This window comes from Primulina tabacum, chromosome 2 (assembly GCF_025594145.1).
Source record: "Primulina tabacum isolate GXHZ01 chromosome 2, ASM2559414v2, whole genome shotgun sequence".
Lineage (NCBI taxonomy): Eukaryota > Viridiplantae > Streptophyta > Magnoliopsida > Lamiales > Gesneriaceae > Primulina > Primulina tabacum.
This window is the reverse complement of record NC_134551.1, coordinates 261516-281560: the sequence shown is the minus strand read 5'-3', so window position 1 is coordinate 281560 and position 20045 is coordinate 261516. Positions and strand designations below refer to the sequence as shown.

General features: G+C 32.6%; 2 protein-coding genes across 2 annotated transcripts; one reads left to right on the top strand and one right to left on the bottom strand.

Moving 5' to 3' along the window:
- Nucleotides 1-1127: 1127 nt before the first annotated feature.
- On the bottom strand, nucleotides 1128-16267 carry LOC142537119 (uncharacterized). Its single transcript, XM_075642689.1, has 7 exons — nucleotides 16223-16267; nucleotides 16035-16121; nucleotides 15733-15821; nucleotides 15358-15507; nucleotides 15100-15258; nucleotides 4493-4728; nucleotides 1128-1378 (listed from the first exon to the last, which is right to left on the bottom strand). Exons 1-7 carry the CDS (start codon nucleotides 16265-16267, stop codon nucleotides 1128-1130), a joined length of 1017 nt encoding a protein of 338 aa, XP_075498804.1.
- Nucleotides 16268-17239: 972 nt separating this feature from the next.
- On the top strand, nucleotides 17240-18683 carry LOC142537194 (transcription factor MYB57-like). Its single transcript, XM_075642747.1, has 2 exons — nucleotides 17240-17654; nucleotides 17968-18683. Exons 1-2 carry the CDS (start codon nucleotides 17383-17385, stop codon nucleotides 18587-18589), a joined length of 894 nt encoding a protein of 297 aa, XP_075498862.1. The 5' UTR covers nucleotides 17240-17382; the 3' UTR covers nucleotides 18590-18683.
- The last annotated feature ends 1362 nt before the right edge of the window (nucleotides 18684-20045 follow it).

Genomic DNA, 20045 nt, shown 5'->3' with positions numbered 1-20045 from the left:
CTAGTTTTGTTCTCATGCGGCAGCTGAGTTCTTCTCTTAGGCCCTCTGATACTCTCGGGATAGCCCGGGTTGTGCCAGAGTCATGGACGATTCTTGTGCCCGGGCCATGGACGACCCAGGATACTGGATGGATGGCCAGAATCAGGACAAGTCGGCAGGAAGGGTTCATCAGGAGCCGGGCGGGTGAATGCCCGGGACGTCTCCTCCCCGGGCCACCGGACGCCCGGGCTCTCGTTCAAACTCCCGGGAACTTTCTACCCGGGCCACCTCGATATGAGCACCGCACTCGAGTATACTGTCTCATCTCTAACATCGATCCAAGTGGTTGACGGAATCAGACAGGCAGGATGTGACTAGTATATGATTTGACATTAAAGAATATAGGGTGTGCTCAGCCGTCCTACTATAACTAGTAGGTAGCACGGAGAACGAGGTCATCATTACTTCTCCTACTATAAATATCAGGTTCTATCTTTACATTTACATTCATTCATTCACATCAATATCACAACCATCACTTGGTTACATTGGTTCTTGGCTTGAATCATTCACTGACTTAAGCATCGGAGTGGCCACGCCGGACACCCCTCCGGCGCCCATTCACGTGGTTACCTTCTTGAGTGCAGGAAATCCTCTCCGCCCGGGGAAGAAGCTTCTGGTTCAGATATCTGCATTGCTCTTATTTCCTTCATCATTTTGATAGCAGATCCGGTGGAGCACCCGACCCTGCTCACTCATTTCACCAGGATCGCATCACCCTCAATTGTGCCGGTTCTCCTTGATGGGCTGGAACACCTTGATGGGCCATATCATTTTGTCACAGTTCCATTTCTTTTTCCTACTGCACTGTTTCTTGATTCCAGTGACATGGCCCGAGGCTTGAGAAACAAAAAATACCCTGGCCGTTCTTAAACCTTCACAATGCATATCAAATGAGGGGTGACTGACATTGTATCAAAGAGTTTCCGTCGGCTAATACGGGGGGTGGGGTCAACAATCTCATATTTCTCCAGGTGTTGCTCCAAGTTGGCATGCTTACTCTAGTGCATTGCATTTCTCGAGATAAACAACCATATTGACAGTTTTCACTTGCTAGCAGCACCGACTTCAGTCATATTCAAACCAAATTAACTCGATGATTTCTTGAATGCCCAAAAAATGTTGTCTTGAAGCTGTCGCAACCATTTTAGAGGATATAATGACTTTCTTGGGCTTTGAGACAGCATGCTTTCATTGGAGACCCCAGTCTCAGCATGGTGTGATATTACACTAAGCTTGGCGCCTTCTTTCCACTCAGATTCCTCGTCTATGCTCTCTATAGCTTTCACTTTAATCTTGACGTACACGTTTTCAAGTTTAGATTTGTCTTTCATTTCTAGTACGAAGTACGTGCATCAATTATAAAAAAATTGATTTTATAAAAAAATAATTTGAATCATTTTTTTATTTATTTGGGTTTAATATCTTGTTATATTAGACGAATAAATTAATTAAGAACTTATATAATTTACATTCAAACTTTTTTTGCAAAATTAAAATTCATATTGTTAATTTTATGATATATAATAAATTATAATCAACATAATATATAGAACCAAATGAACTTAAATTAATTTTTTTTTAAAATATATCTAAACACCATGTATAAGGCATAATAAATTAAAAATCAATCATATTGTGTACTTTATCAATGCATAAATCATAATTTACATAAATTAAGCACATTAACGATAAATAATTATCAATTTAAAATATCGTAACTAACTCATCAAAACAACATCAAAACTAATGAAATAATAATATTGATAGTAAAATATAATTCATAATATTTCATTTAAATAATATTTAAACACCTACATAATTTTTTTATTTTTGTTTTTAGAATTTTGTATCATAGATAATTAATTTTATATCAGAATCTATCTTTTATAAGCTGCATCGATGATTATTGATTTCTTATTAAATATAATTTTAAAATAATAAATAAATTAACATATGTAATGAAATACACATTTAAATAAGATTATATGATAAATATCAAATAAAATATAATAAACTTATAGAATAATTATTAAATATAAATGACTGATATGATTTTCACATAAAAATTTGAAAACCAAAAAAATAAACTTGAATAAAAAATGTTATTTTTTTGTATTTGTTGAATTAGTTAGTTTGATTTCAAAATAAATAAAGATGTTAAAATATCATATGTAAAAGCTCTAATACTTTGACATATATTAATCAATGATCACTATAATTTATATTTATTATAAGGATTATGTCATATATTAATTTTTATAGTAGAAAATAACTTTCGTCTCATCAAAATATTATCAAAAATAATGAAAAAATAAAATTAATAGTAAACTATAACTCATAATATTTAATTTAAAAATATTTAACCTCCTACATAACTTTTTACCTTTTGTATCATAGTAAAATTATATGCAATATTTCTGTCACCTACTTGACTATAGATATTTTAATTTTTATTTTTAAAATTTCATAAATAATTAAAAATATATATATATATATTAAAATTTATAAATAAAAAATCGCATACTACCAAATTTTGTGTATTGAATTTATAAATTTGTCTGACATATAATTATTATTTTTAAAATTGCTATTATCATCTATTTTTAGATATTAAATAAAATAGTTATATAATATGTGATAAAATGAAATTAATTGTTTAGCAGATATGTCTTAAATTTATATATTATGATAGCTGATTTTGGAACTGAAGTCAAGAAAAATTAGTTTTGATTTTGGTTTCAGTGTTCCTGAAAATATGGTCGAGTTTACCTTTAGACTCTTATTATATAAATCTTAAACATTCTTAGTAGATTTCAAATGCTACCAAATTTTTGTTTATTAAATGTATAAATTTGTTTGATATATAATTTTTTTTAAAATAAATGTTACTAAAACTTTTAAATTTCTTATTATAGCTAAACTGTTTGAATTCTTCTAAGATATTAATAATTTATGCATTATTAATATATTAACACTCATAATTATTGATAAAAATTCTCCTAAATAATTTATTAAACTCTTTATTTTCAATTCTTAGATAAAAAACAAAAAAATATTAGTATTAAACTTCGTATTATTATATACTTATATGCTATTCTACTTATTGTATATATAATTAATTTTTTCATATTTCTACTTGTGATACTATAATTTATTACTTAATTAGAAAATGCACTAAAAATATAATTACAAATTTGCATTAAAATAATAAAATATGATGTAGAGAGAAAATTACAAAGATAAAAAATTTAAAGGTAATATAAAGATGAATTATTTGAGAAAATTAATTATGAGTTATATTTTATTCTTGAAATGATTTAAATTACGACAATCAATATAATTATAGTGATAATTCATTAGCAATTTGTTAGAATTCTACATATATATCCTTATTGAGTTTTTGAATTTTTATTAATAAGGAGAATATTTGTGTCTTATTATGCATGGTCTTTCAAATATATAGAAAACATTTGAAGGGTAATTATGTCTATTCACAATTGGAAAAAATTTTAAGTATCAACACTTTTATAGGTGTATATATATATATATATATATATAGATAATTATATTCATTCAAAATTGGAAAACTTTTCAAGTATCAACACTTTTATGGATCCGGATCACCTACAGTGGTGGTCTGTAGGTGATGCTGTGCATGGCATTTTCTTTTTATTTTTACAATTTTTTTCTTTTTTTCTACTTTTTTCCGTCTCTTTTTCTCTTTTGTTTTCCTTCCATTTTTTTCCTTCTTTCACAAACATTAGCCAACAATTTTATATGAAATACTATAAACATTTTAATTATTTTATGTTAAATTAATAATTTTGCCATTAAAAATTAATATATTAAATTTTTACATGTGAAAAACAGTATCATTTTTTTTCGAATTTGATGATTATTATTAATTTTATTTTTCAATGAACAAAATTTTTAACAATATAAAACTATTAACATGTTAATGTTTAAATTAAAATTTAGAACATTTCCATCATGCAATATAAAAAACTAAAATTCAAGCAATACACACAATTAATAAGAGTTTCAGATCAATAACACCATAAAAATATAAACCAACAAAATCAAATAAAAAATTCGATAGCCAAACAATTAGAAAAAGAATTAGACATTTAAAGAAACAAGAAAATCGAACCTTGTATGTTATAGTATTTTCCGTAAAAATAAAAAAATAATAATAAAATTGAATGAGAGAGAAAAAATGAGAAAAAGAAGAAAATAGACAAAAGAAAACGAGATAAAATAGTCGATAAGAAAACAAAACTGTGTGAATAATGTTTGTGGAAGAGAAAAAAATGAGAAAAATGGAGGGAAAACAAAAGAAAAAAAGAGATGGAAAAAAGTAGAAAAAAATTAAAAAAAAATACCATGCATAGGATCACCTACAGTGGTGGTGATCCGGATCCCACTTTTATAGGTATATAGATATAGATATAGATATCGAGGGCCCTAGCACAAACAAGAAAGCCTCGGTCTTCCCATGACTCCAAGATCACACCAGATTCGATGCAGGTTGAATCTTGGTAAAAGGTGGTGAATAGCCCAGCTGCCACTGCCAGACCTTGATCATCTTCAGATAATTTGACGACTACACTTTCAAGGCCATTTTCATCAATTTCTATTGCCAGATCACATTTGTAAAAACCAGGGCCGTGTGTTAGACCGGAATGGCTCAAAAGTCAGTGATTATGACGGTATTTCATCAATTCAAAATTATAGCCCCAAGCTTGTCACAAAAAGCTCAAGTATTAAAACAGTCACTTCAAAGAATAAATCGTTACAAACTAAGTGCCTCACCAGAACTCTGCATGTGTAAGTGAAAGATATACAGCAGTTAACTTCAAGCTAAGAAATGAAACTTTTCAACCATACATTATGTGAGGTTGCCTCAAAACAATCTACGAACTCAGCTTTCATAATGAAAATAGCAGTTAATGTCTGTTTTGCACTCCTCCAAGATGCAGCTGTTGGATCAATTTATTTATATGAGCTTATATGTGAATAATTATGTATTGTAGGTTGTCTATTAAGTTAAGCACAAAATAAAGTGATCAATTAATGTTTCGGGTTATTGGGCTTTAATGTATCTAATGGGCTGTGGGCCTTTAATGTGTAGAGACATAAGTGTAATTTCTGTTTTTATGATGGGCTAAAACAGAAATATCAGAAGATATTGATAAACATTATCTATAAATATGGGTCATGGTCCCCAGATCTCGCGTTATCACTTTCACTATTCTCTCCCCCATTAAGAAAATAGTTCTGAAGAGAAACTAAATGATTCTCTCAAGGAAAGAGCACGTAGATCTGGAAGATCAAGACACATTTTAAAGAATTCAGGATTATGGCTTCAGGTACGCTTCCGCTTAAGATTTCAGTCAAATTCTTGATGATTTATCATGATGGATTCTGCGGTTTATGGGTTTTCCCCAACAAGTGGTATCAGAGTCATTCATGTTTGAATCATTGAGATTTGTTTAAAGTTTTTGGATACTATTTGGATCCATATCTGAAAAAAATAAAATTTGTTTAAATTTTTTTTTGATATGGCTTCAGATTTGGAAAATATATTGATATGTTTTCAGATCTGAAAATATTTTGATACGGTTTCAGATCTGAAAATTATTTTGGTTTAGATCTGAAAATTTTTTATATGGTTTCGAAAATATTTTGGTTGAAAACCAAATCTTTTAAAGTTTCGGTTTTGATAAAAAGATTTAGTTGTAAAATTTTAAAGATTTGGTATAAGATTTCGATTTTCCTTCCGATTTTTTGTTCAACAAAATATTTTAGAGGAAAATCGAAAAATTCGGATTAAATTTTTTTTTTTAAAGTACGGATTCGGGTCGGGTCGGGTCGTACGGACCCGGGTCGACCCGAACCGTACGGATCCGGGTCGGGTCGTACGGATCCGGGCCGACCCGACCCGTACGGAATTTCCGATTTTTTTTTTCAGATTTATTCGGTTAAAGTTAAATTTTCATTAATTCAAATAATGATAAGGTTATATGTATTTTAAAAATTGATTAATTGAAATAAAATGTCGCCAAAGTGACCTCTTTTATTGAAATTTATTTTATTTTGAAATACAAAAGGATTTTGGGTATATGTGATTTATATAAATACTGATCGGCCCAAAGGAAGGTTAATATTTAATATAATTACATATGCACTTGTGGTGGTAAACATGTGATAGTTGTTCGGTTTCATGTGAATAATAAATCGGCCCAAAGGAAGGTTGTTATTTGACATGATAGTTACTATCAGTGTTTGACTGCTGCGCCAGGATATCACTTACAAGTTAATCTTTTGTCCAAAGATGAAACATTAATGGAGTGCTCGATATTCTGTTTATGGGGTTTACATTATTTGAATTTATTGATTATTTTATTTGGATATTTGGTTGAGCATGTATATTTGGTTTTTTGTTCTCTGTTCAGATTTGACTCCTGCAAATATTCACTCCAACATAAATTCTATTCCTATGTTAAATGGCTCTAATTTTAAATCATGGCAAGAGAATTTATTGATAGTTCTCGGAGTCATGGATTTGGACCTTGCGATAAGGGTTGACTCTCCTTCTGCCGTTACGGATAAGAGTACCTCTGATGAAAAGAGGGAAGGTGGGAGAGATCGAATCGCATGTGTATGATGATCATGAAGAGGGCCATTCCAGAAACATTCAGAGGCACAATGTCTAACGACATTGTTACGGCTAAGGCTTTCCTTCAAGACCTCGAAAAGAGGATTGGTAAAAGTGAAAAGTCTGAAATTGGTACACTTTTGGCAAGCCTCGTTTCAATGAGGTACAGGGGTAAGGGCAACATCAGGGAGTACATTATGGAAATGTCTCATCTTTCTTCAAGGTTGAAAGCACTGAAGCTTGACCTCTCTGAGGAACTTGCTGGTGCATCTGGTTTTGATATCTCTTCCTCCTCAGTTTAACCAGTTCAAGGTGAGCTATAACTGTCAGAAAGAGACTTGGTCTCTGAATGAGCTCATCTCGCACTGTGTCCAGGAAGAGGAAAGGTTGAAGCAAGACAAGACAGAAAGTGCTCATTATGCATCTACCTCGAAGGATAAAGGAAAGAAACGAAAGTATAAGGAAGCTGCGGATACACAGCCTCCGAAGAAACAACAGAAGAATCCTAGTGATTCTCAAAGTTCTGGTTGTTTTTTCTGTGGCAGTGATGGGCATATGAAGAAGCGGTGCAGTAATTATCACGCTTGGCGTGCTAAAAAAAGTATGCTTCTGAATATGGTTTGTTCTGAGGTTAATTTAACTTCAGTGCCTAGACACACGTGGTGGATAGATTCTGGTGCAACAACTCACATCAGTGTGTCTATGCAGGGTTGCCTGTATTGCCGAAAACCAAGTGATGCTGAAAGATTCATCTATGTTGGTGACGGCAACAAAGTTGAAGTTGAGGCAATAGGAAAATTTAGATTATTGTTAAAGACTGGAATATATTTGGATCTTTATGAAACATTTGTTGTGCCGTCTTTTAGACAGAATTTGATTTCCATTTCTGCATTGGACAAATTTGGTTATTCTTGTTCTTTTGGAAATGGAATATTCAGTTTGTTTCTCGATTCAAAATTGGTTGGTTCTGGTTCTTTATCAGGATACGGTAATCTCTATTCTTTGGATGTTATTGCTTCATTTAATGAATCCCTGCAAACAAGTAGAGGCACTAAAAGAAAATTAATCAGTGAGAATTCAGCTGCGTTATGGCACAAAAGATTGGGTCATATCTCTGAAAAGAGAATAAGGAGACTCGTGTCAGACGAAATTCTCGAACCTTTAGATTACACAGATTTTAATAATTGTGTTAATTGTATAAAGGGAAAACAAACCAACAAAAGGAGATTTGAAGCCAACAGGTGTTCAGGCGTCTTAGAACTTATACATACTGATATTTGTGGACCATTCCCTTCGCCTTCTTGGAATGGTCAACAGTATTTTATAACGTTTACAGACGATTTTTCAAGATATGACTTCATTTATCTCATTCATGAAAAGGCACAGTCATTGGATGTGTTCAAAAACTATAAAGCTGAAGTTGAAAATCAACTTGGCTTAAAGATTAAAAGCGTTAGATCTGACCGTGGTGGTGAATACTATGGTAGATATGACGGTTCAGGTGAACAACGTCCAGGACCTTTTGCTAGATTCCTGGAGGAATGCGGTATCGTCCCACAGTACACTATGCCGGGTTCGCCCACTATGAATGGTGTTGCTGAAAGACGAAACAGAACGCTTAAAGACATGGTGAGGAGTATGATCAGTCATTCTACCTTACCAGAATCACTCTGGGGAGAAGCACTAAAGACCGCAGCATATATCCTTAACAGGGTTCCAACTAAGGCAGCGACCAAAACCCCTTATGAACTTTGGACGGGTAAAAAGCCCAGTCTTAAGCATCTGCACGTTTGGGGATGTCCAGCTGAGGCAAGGCCTTACAAGCCTAATGAAAAGAAACTGGACTCAAGGACGGTTAGTTGTTATTTTATTGGATACTCTGAAAGATCCAGGGGGTACAAGTTTTATGATCCCACGAGTAAGTCGATTTTTGAGTCAGGAAATGCCAGGTTCTTTGAGGATGTTGAGTTTGCGGGGGGAGATAAAGTAAGGGATATTGTCTTTGAAGAGGAATATGTAAATATTCCCACAGGTGTCTTGGACATTGGTTAGGATCATATTCCTCACTTTGACCAAGACACAATACAGGAAGACAATATTAGAGATCTTCTCATTCCAGATGAACAAACTCAAGCACTTCCAGAACCTATGCCATTAAGGAGATCCACTAGAGAGCGGAGAAATGCAGTGCCAGATGATTACATTGTATTTCTTCAAGAATATGAGGCAGACATTGGATTGATGGAGGATGATCCTATTAACTTCCGTCAAGCCATGGAAAGTTCTAACTCTCAAAAGTGGAATGATGCCTTGAATGAAGAGATAAAGTCCATGAAGGACAATGACGTATGAGATCTTGTCCCATTGCCTAAAGGTACGAAGCCCATTGGTTGCAAATGGATATTTAAAACTAAGAGGGATTCGAAAGGCAATGTGGAAAGACATAAGGCTCGTCTTGTCGCTAAAGGCTTTACACAGAAAGAAGGCATTGATTATAAAGAGACTTTCTCTCCGGTTTCTTCGAAAGACTCTTTAAGGATTATAATGGCTTTGGTGGCGCATTTCGATCTTGAGCTTCATCAGATGGATGTAAAGACTGCGTTTCTAAATGGTGACATTGATGAAACGATTTATATGGTGCAGCCAGAAAATTTTGTGTCCAAAGACACAAATAATATGGTTTGCAAATTAAAGAAATCCATCTATGGGCTCAAGCAAGCATCTCGACAATGGTATTTCAAATTTCATCAAGTGATCATCTCGTTTGGTTTTGAGATGAATTTGGTCGATGATTGTGTGTACCATAAGTTCAGTGGGAGTAAGCATATTTTTCTGGTTTTATATGTTGATGACATTCTACTCGCTAGCAACGATATAGAGTTGTTGCATGAAACCCAAGAGATTTCTAGCTAAGAATTTTGAGATGAAGGATCTTGGTGATGCATCTTTTGTACTGGGTATTCAGATACATCGGGATCGTTCTCGGGGTATTCTTGGATTATCTCAGAAAGGCTATATCGAGAAAGTTCTCAAGCGATACGGGATGCAAGATTGTAAACCAACAGATACCCCTGTGGCTAAGGGAGACAAATTTAGTCTCAAACAATGCCCAAAGAATGATTTTGAGGAAAAAGAAATGCAAAAGGTTCCCTATGCATCTGCAGTGGGGAGTCTGATGTATGCTCAGGTTTGTACACGTCCAGATATTGCGTACGTGATAGGAATGTTGGGACGATATTTAAGTAATCCAGGAGTGGAACATTGGAAAGCAGTCAAAAGAGTTTTACGGTACCTACAGAGAACAAAAGATTACATGCTCATATATCGGAGGTTGGATCAGCTTGAGATCATTGGGTATACTGACTCCGATTTTACTGGATGCCAAGATAGTATGAAATCTACGTCGGGCTACATCTATCTCCTTGCTGGAGGTGCCATTTCCTAGAAGAGTGCTAAACAGTCACTTATAGCCTCTTCCACCATGGCAGCTGAGTTTGTAGTGTGTTATGAGGCATCCAATCATGGAATATGGCTGCAAAATTTTGTCACGGGACTGCGCATTGTTGATGGCATTGAAAGGCCACTAAGATTACATTGTGACAATAAATCAGCAGTTATGTATTCCAATAACAACAGGAGCTCGACGAAGTCAAAACACATTGACATCAAGTTTCTGGTTGTTAAAGAAAGAATTCAGAGTGGAAAGTTGTCTATTGAGCATATCGGTACAAACTCCATGGTTGCGGATCCGCTTACTAAGGGACTACCACCCAAACAGTTTCATGAGCATACTCCTAGTATGGGTGTTATGTCAATTGAAGAAATCCAGTTTTAGTGGGAGTTTGTTATTTTAAATGCTTTTCAATTGTAGACATTTTCAGTTACAGTTATGTAAATTTATTTTCTACAGAAATAAATTTCAAGTTAAGTCACACTCTAATTATGATTTAAAGTTTGATCTCGATAAGGTTAAAGGGAGGACCAGTTGGAAATAGGCATGTTACGGTCACATTGCATGAAATTTCCATGCTACACATCCACTTCACGATCCATGTCATTCAGTGTGTTGGCATATGTGACCATTGATGGGTCTAGTTACCTTGAGTGTAGCGAAGACTGCTTTGATCCTATGTTGATGTGATTGATGGACCGGATTGGTTATAGATACATTTCGAAATGACAACAATTTTGAGCTCATAAGGTTATTTTCACAAACATGATTATAAAGTTGCACATATAGCCCAAGTGGGAGATTGTTGGATCAATTTATTTATATGAGCTTATATGTGAATAATTATGTATTGTGGGTTGTCTATTAAGTTAAGCCCAAAATAAAGTGATCAATTAATGTTTCGGGTTATTGGGCTTTAATGTATCTAATGGGCTGTGGGCCTTTAATGTGTAGAGACATAAGTGTAATTTCTGTTTTTATGATGGGCTAAAACAGAAATATCAGAAGATATTGATAAACATTATCTATAAATATGGGTCATGGTCCCCAGATCTCGCGTTATCACTTTCACTATTCTCTCCCCCATTAAGAAAATAGTTCTGAAGAGAAACTAAAGGATTCTCTCAAGGAAAGAGCACGTAGATCTGGAAGATCAAGACACGTTTTAAAGAATTCAGGATTATGGCTTCAGATACGCTTCCGCTTAAGATTTCAGTCAAATTCTTGATGATTTATCATGATGGATTCTGCGGTTTATGGGTTTTCCCCAACAGCAGCTTCATCAGCTAGCGTAAAAATATATCTCGAAGTGGATTTCGTGAATCAATGCAGCCAGCGTAGTCTAAATCAGGTAGTCAATTACTTCCAAATTCTCAGTCTGTCTCAATATAAGCATATAATCTTTGGTCCCTTGAAGGTACCTCGTCACTTTTTTTGCAACTTTCCAATGGTTTAAACATGGATTACTCTGATATCTTTCTCACATCCCAACAACAAATGCAATATTAGGTCTAGTGCAAACCTGATCATACATCAAGCTTCCGACAGGAAAAGTATAAGGAATGTTTTTCATTTGTTCCTGCTCTAAATCATTCTTTGGGCATTGGCTTAAACTGAAATTATATCCTTTTACAATGAGAGCTATACTTGGTGAACAATCTTTCATCCGATATCTCTCTAAAACTTTGTTGATATAAGTTTCTTGAGACATACCTAGAATACCTATAATTCGGTCTCTATGTATCTTAATGTTAATAACATAAGATGCATCACTCGTTTCCTTCATATCAAATTTTTAGAAAGAAATTGCTTCACCTCATATAAAAAACTCTCGTCATTGGTTACAAGTAATATATGATCCACATATAGAATGATGAAACAAATCCTACTCTCACTGACCTTCTGGTATATACATTGATCCATAATGTTCTCTACGAATCCGAATGAAGAGATAACATCATTAAATTTTAAATAACATTGAGGGAAGCTTGTTTCAATCCATATATATATTTCTTAAGCTTACATGCCAATTGATCATCATTACTAGAGAAGAATACTTCAGGTTATTTCATATAAATATCTTCATCTAGTTCTCCGTTGATAAAAGATGTTTTTACATCCATTTGTTGTAAATCTAAGTCAAAATGTGTAACTAATGCTAGAATGATAAGGAGAAAATATTTCTTAGATACATTAGAAAAAGTCTTCTTATAATCGATTCCTTCATGCTGAGTGAATCATTTAGTTACGAGTTTTGCTTTATATCATGAAAAAAATATTGTTTTTCAATCTGGAAATGATTGGTTCGACCCGTATCAGGGATATATATGTATGAAACCGTCTCACAGAGGACCTACTCAAAAATTGGAGAACTATAAAATTTTGAACAAAAGTGTAAACCTAATTTTCTTCGATTTATTTTAAATGCATTAACAATAATTAATAAAAAATTTCAACTCATCTTAGAGATATATCTAATTGATACCGTCTTACAGAAGACCTAGTAAAAAATCGGAAAACAATAAAATTTTGAACAAGATATAGTTTTTTTTTTAAAAAAATATAGAGTGTAAATTTCATGCCAATAAATGGTTTCAATTTATTTTAGAATTCACTAAGAGCTAAGAAAAAAAATAAAAAAACATATATTTATTATTGTTATCATTTTGAATTTTATTAAAGATATAAATTTTTTTAATAAATGGAGGGCAAATTTCATCACAAAAAATTTATATATTATTATATATGATTTGTTATGCATCTTAACATCGATAAATTCACTATAAATTTATTGATTTATATTTAAATCTCGCTACCACGTAATTATGATTTCGCCCCACGCTTTATGTATTTGTTTTCTTGAATTTATTATTGTTCCTCATTTGGCCAAGACTCATAAAACATGTCAAACATGAAATAGAATATTAATTTAAAAAGATAATTATATTTATATATTGTAATAAATGTGATTATTAAGGATCGTGTGCTGGACACTTTTGAGATGCTTCAAACACAATATTCTCCAATGAGCTACAATATCTCGTGTTCTAAAAATATTTATACCGATTAATTAGATCGAGTTTGGTATTAAACCAAGCGAAAAACACTCGAAATAATCATTTGTAAGAAACACTGATATATTTTATATCATATGTAACCGAATAATTGAAAATAACAGGAATTAGTTGAGACATATATTAGTTCAGTTAAGGTGAAAAACTGAACCGACAGATGCTCTTACTGATCAAATCAGTTTGAAAACAATAGTTAAACAATTAAATATACAAAATATGTTTATAGATGTTCGAAGACTTCAACTGCTCCTACGTCACCCCTTCTACTACCTCGGGTAGGATCAACTAGAAGACTTTGATTAATTACAACAAGTGCAATAACCCACCCAACTTAGGACTTACCTACTGTCTAACTGAACTCCTATACTAGACTGAAGACATCACCTTTCAGTCAACACTTGTTTAACATCTGTGTGTCAAATACTACATACACAAGTTTAATGTCTTTGTGCAAGAACGTATTTGTGCGGTGGTGTGTGTGCGTATGTGAGAACTGAAAAATGGATGCACCACGAAGGTGTTATCAAAAGACATAGATGTAAATTCACAATTCAAAATCATATATAATAATAATATAATAATAATGATTATAATAATTAAAAAATTTAAAGTTGGAAAAAGTAAACCAAATGACCGACACTTCTCACATGGCTTGACAATTTGTCAAAGCCATTAAATGCATCAGTTATGTCTACGAAAACGACTTTGAATTCATTAGTTCATTTTCAACATTTATCCATGTCTCTGCATACATCAGATTCAGAAATTTTCTACAATTTTCAAGATTTCAATCGAGAATAATGTTTTCGTATCAGTTATACTCCGAAAATATTCTCGGATAAATTATATTATTCGATCTTCAAGCTTCTTACACAAATTTCAGAAAGAAATTTTTCAAAATTTTATGATTTCGGATTTTCAGAAAATGAAAACAAATTTTCAAGACAGAGATATCACGAGTCTTTACCAAATGTTAGATTTTTTTTTTCTCAAAATTCATGTTTCTACACATTTATAAACAAAATGCGGAAGCGGAGCATTACTTCCGACCATCGAATGATTTGAAAGTTTTTTGATTTCCTCCGATTGAAGCCTTCTAAACACTAAACACTGTCTGTAGATGATGTATTTTGTTCTTATGAGATATGTGCTTAGGGACCTCAATCATCGGTATTTATATATATCTCATATCATCAATGAGTGATTGCGGAAGCCTTATTGTCAAAAGAAGAGACGCGTGTGCATCCTAATTTTCTAAATTTGAGGCGGTGTACGTACATTTTTTCAAAAGATGTAGGCAATAATCGTCACCGTTTCCTACACGTCTTTCCTTCTTTTGATAAATATGTGTCATTTTTCTTACCTATACAATAATTATTTGAGTAAATTTTAAAACCACGAGATTTATTTTCAACCATAGTTATTATTAGAGGTGATGAGACATTTTTTGGATGATATGCTAAAATATAAATACTTGAAGAAAATTTCCTCACATGACAGAAATTCAGAAGTTTATCGAAAGGCAGTGCGTTGGCTCATGTCTAGGCGCAAGGGCTGAGTCTCGCACTCTCACTAGGCCTTGAGCCCAGATGCACAGCTTATGGACTTTGAGGGAGATCAATATATTTTCTAAAAGCTTATACAATATTAAGGTTCTTTTACATTAATTTGCAATTGAACTCATTTTCATCACCAGAAATGGTTTCCAAGGTCCGCTAAGTTCCATACAAACTAAAGTTGTAGATGATCTCTGTTAACTCTTAAAAAACACTTATGCTAATATAGCAGGGACACACTCGTGATTGATATTTGATGTTCTACGAAGGGGACTGATAACATAATGCAGATAAAGAAGTTTAGAAAACTCACAGAACATTGCACCTTGCAAAATGAGTTGAGCGATCTCCATTGTAGGAGAACCACTAAACCATCTTAAGGATCCTACACGAAATATGCGCCTTCTTTTGTTAACTGAAAAGTAGTTTCTTGACACAAACACCACATTATTTTTTACATCTTTCTCCTCAACATACCTATATAAATAACCAAGCTAATTTTCAGATATCCCTACTAACTTTACCTGTGAAAGGAATATGTTAAGGGTGAACTGTGTTACAATGTAAGTACAATACCAAGGTCCACAGGGAAGTCGTAATCCTTGACGTTGGCCAATTGTGTCGAACCAAAAACCTCGGTGTTTACCAAGGAAATCTCCTATCTCAGCTTCTAATATCACACCTTCTTCTTCTCCTATACGTCTAGCAACAAATTCGCTAAACTTTCTCTAACCAAAACACAGATGGATAATTAGATGGCAGAAATTTAGATACTGTCAAAAGAGTCAGAACAGCAAGTCTGATATATAAAAATATAGAAAGAACTTTTGTCAGAGTTTGATGAGTTGAATGGTCAAGATTCGGAAAATTTAGAGCCCCATCAGTTCTGAAGCTACTTTACATATCTTTATTCATTGCCAATTTGCCATCTTGGTGGTGGCAAAACGAAACTTTCCAAAAAACCATATCCCCTGCGAGTGCGAATCCTTTCTATCTTGATTGGGTAATTCAAATATTTTGGCGAGTCTGCAGACTTCTTCCTGAAAAATTGACACTGAAACGATTTTAAGACCAAAATATACATCCATACTAAACTAGTGGAAAGAATCATGGCAAATCTGATCCATAGACACTAATTCTGTTCCTTACATCATATTTTCCAATAAACATGGAGAAATATAAACAGCTGCTGGCAAAAAAAAATGCACCAGCTTGCTCTTACATGAAATTATTCATTAAAGTCCCCAGCCGACCTTTGAAATACACCCAAGAGGAGGGAAAATGAGTCCTTTAAGCTGGGACTGAGAAAGGTGAGAAAGAAAATAAGTTTGATCCTTGACCTGAAATATCGTAATTTGGTTTCATGGTAAATATAACAGCAATGTCAATATGAAAATAACATTCAAAAAGTCGAAAAAAAAAAGTGATGCTGCTTATGTACCGTATCTTTTGACAAGTCCAAAGTAGAAGGTTCATCTTTATTCATCTCTTTTTTACAATATTGGTGCCCGCTGGCCTAAATCCATGAAAGAAATTTTCATTTGAGGGAGACGAAAGATTTCTTAATCATCACACCTTTGTATGCGAAAGATTGCTTATTGTGGAGGCTAACCATAAGGGACAAATCTTGCAAGGGAAAATAAGCGTCATCAAATAGTTTTGGTTATGTATAAAAATGGGATAAAAGCATTAATATTTATGAAAAGCATTCTAGACTTAATATTATTTATTGGTATTAATTTAGGAGAGTGAACTTGTAACCGATAAATATTCAACATGCATGTGTATAATTAATTACTATTCCACACCCAAAAAAAAAAAAATACTTGCAATACTAATATTATTATTACTAACAAATCACGCTTGCTTAAATTAGACTTCAGATTCTATACCTATTGTTTGCTTTCTTGCATATTTTTTCCATACACATATTAATTATAATGCGCAAAAGGCATTGCTGAGCTACTAAGGTAAAAAAAAGCCGTGAAATAGACCCATCAACCATTTAATTATATATATATATATATATATATATATATATATATATATATATATATATTTGTATGCGTGTGTGTGTTGATACTTACTTTGACCGTTAATAATGTGTTTTATTACAAAACACATACATATTATTGATTTTTCATTTATTTAGTATGGATATAAATGGGAAATCGCTCCCGTTCAGTTTAAACTATTATGATAGCATATGATCTTGCGTTGTTCAAATTAATATGTCCCAACGTGATAAATGATATATCTCTAGCTTAACCATGTCATCAAATAGTCTACTCTTATTTTAAAAAAAAAAATTAAGCAAGCATGTATCGATTATATATATATATATATTGCGAATTTGTAAGTATATACAAAGATAGCTAGCTAGTATTATAATATTTCCAATACAAAAATTTAAATATTTCTCTGTGAATCCCCCATTTCTAAGCAACACAGCCCCACACAACCATCATTTTTATAATCAAGCCTCTGTTCTCCCATCCCATAATATGATATATCTCCCGTTTGTACCGCGTTTACTCACTTTATATTTCCACCATCACTCCGATCCTTCACATCAATACAGTTGAGAGACAAATCAATTCAATGAGAAAACCAGCAGAAAAGAATAATAACAATAGACCGAAGCTGAGGAAGGGGCTGTGGTCACCTGAAGAAGACGAAAAGTTGATGAGATATATGCTGATGAGCGGGCAGGGCTGCTGGAGCGATGTGGCCAGAAACTCTGGCCTCCTGCGCTGCGGCAAGAGCTGCCGCCTCCGCTGGATCAATTATTTGAGGCCCGATTTGAAGCGTGGGGCCTTCTCGCCGCAGGAGGAGGGCCTTATTATTCAACTGCATTCTCTACTCGGCAACAGGTTATTTTTGTTCTTCTTATCATTTTATATATACACAGATCGTAAATGCAAAAGATTATTCATCATTTCTGCATTATATATATATATATACAGATTACTTAAATAAAGCTTCAAGATCGTATATCTTTTCATGCATGCCTAGCTCGTGCGTCAAAGTCCATTTACAATAATACCGTTATAACATATTGGAAGATGGTCCATAACACCTACTTTTTTTTAGGAGAAAAAAACTCTTCCTTATAAAAAATAAATTTATACACACATTACATAAATAATTAGTGGGTACTAATAATTAGTTGTTGGTCATCTACAGATGGTCTCAGATAGCATCACGGTTGCCTGGCCGTACTGATAACGAAATAAAAAACTTTTGGAATTCTACGATAAAGAAAAGGCTTAAGATTTCAAACTCTACAACATCCCCAAACACTGGCATCATGACCATGCAAGAACATTGTGTTGGCATGTTCATGGATTCGTCATCATCAGCGCCGACCATACATTCCATGGCTCCAACGAACACCACATTTATGGATACTTTTCCTACCCTTGATCACATGTTGAACGAGGGGTTGTACTCTGATGTAGAAGAAGCTTGTCTTGGACAAACACAAGCCAAGATCGGTAAGGTATGTGAGATATTTGGTGGAGAAGTTATTGGCTACCTATTTGATATTCCACCTTTAGGGAAAGTAGATTATAGGAGAAAATGTTTGAAAATGGAAAATTTAGAAGAATTTAGGGGTGAAAATGATGATAATCATGGACAACTTGTTAATAATGCGAACAACATAGCAGACCAATGTTGTAAAATTAGTAAAGTAGAAAAGATGGGAGGGTTGGAGGCTTATTGGCAAGAAGAAGAAATATTGAGAGTGGAGGAATTGATGAGAGATGATTCGACTTCCCTTGCTTTTCTTGACTTGCAATTTTAATAAACTTTTTTCCCTTTGCCATATACACAAATGTATATCTTTTCCTATATTCATAAAAATCTTATTGCTTTTAACCTCTGATTTCTTTAAAAAGTATACAGACTAATTGTGTTCACTTGTTAAGATCATGTGAATATCAGATATGTGGATGTTAGAAAAATCTAGTGTTATTTGTAATTGCAAAGTGTATGGGATTTATTTTTATCATATATATATGGTCATAAATATTAATCTCGATCGTCTTCTCGGGAATGGATCCCCTACTGTGGGCATCCCCACGGTAGGAAATGATGTGTCAAAGAAAAAATTTTAAAGTTTTTTTATATTTATTTTATTTTTTTAGTTTTAATTTTTTTAATTTTGAGCTGTTTATTTTCATCTTTCTTTTACTCACTCTCAAATTTTCATTTTTAATCTTATTTAAAATATGTTATAATTTTTTCTTTTGCTATTTTTCTTTTTGTTTCCTTCTTTCTTTTTTTTTTTTTTCACATTTTGTTTATCTCGTTTGTTTTAAAAGTAAAACATATTAATATATCATTCCCAGGATGTTGTAACAAAAAAAATTAATTTCAAAATTGTTTTTACTGTGGGCATCTTCACAAGAGAGACTGTGATGTCGTTTTACAACCACAATCACAATTTTCTATTTTTTTTTTGTTTTTTATATATTTTAAAATTAATACTTTCTTTTTAAATTTTTTTGTTTTCTTTTTGACCTTTTGTGTATTCATTCTAATTTTTTAAAAAGTATTTTCTATTCTCTTTTTATCTCGTCAATTTTTATTGTATTGTTTTTTTTTTGTTATAATTTATACTTAGCTTATATACTATATACTAATGTACCAACTGATTAAATATGTCAATATGGAAAAAAATTTATTATATATTTTATTCCCAAAATAAATAAATTCGGTACTCAAAAAATTAGAAAAGAACTGGACATATAAATGATCAAGAAAATAGAAATTTTTATATTGAAGTTCTATCTTCGATTATTGTAATTTTTTTAAAAAAACTAATGAGAAAAAAAAGAAAATGGACGAATCAAGCGTGTGAAAAGAACTAAAATTGAAACATAAATATGTTTCATTTTCAAAACAAACAAGATAAACAAAATGTGAAAAAAAGAAAGAAAGAAGGAAACAAAAAGTCCAAAAATGGCAAAAGAAAAAATTATAATATATTTTAAACAAGACTAAAAATGAAAATCTGAGAGTGAGTAAAAGAAAGATGAAAACAAAAAATTCAAAAAAAAAAAATTAAAACTAAAAAGAATTAAAAGAATTATAAAAAAACTTTTTAAAAATATTTTTTTTGCCACATCATTCACTACTGTGGACACCCCACAGTAGGGGATCCATTCCCGTTCTCTTCATTAGTCTCTGTAACTATTTATATATATATATATATATATATATGTAAACAATTTATTTTACATGCAATGTGTACAAAA

Bases quoted from the DNA above. Each gene is read 5' to 3' on its own strand.
- LOC142537119 (XM_075642689.1), bottom strand. From the start codon at position 16,267: ATGAATAAAGATGAACCTTCTACTTTGGACTTGTCAAAAGATACG. The intron at 15,259-15,357 runs GTATTGTACTTA...TTATTTATATAG, and splicing joins CGACTTCCCTGTGGACCTTG to GTATGTTGAGGAGAAAGATG. The intron at 1,379-4,492 runs ATATCTATATCT...CGTACTTCGTAC, and splicing joins TGCTAGGGCCCTCGATATCT to TAGAAATGAAAGACAAATCT.
- LOC142537194 (XM_075642747.1), top strand. From the start codon at position 17,383: ATGAGAAAACCAGCAGAAAAGAATAATAACAATAGACCGAAGCTGAGG. The intron at 17,655-17,967 runs GTTATTTTTGTT...GGTCATCTACAG, and splicing joins CATTCTCTACTCGGCAACAG to ATGGTCTCAGATAGCATCAC.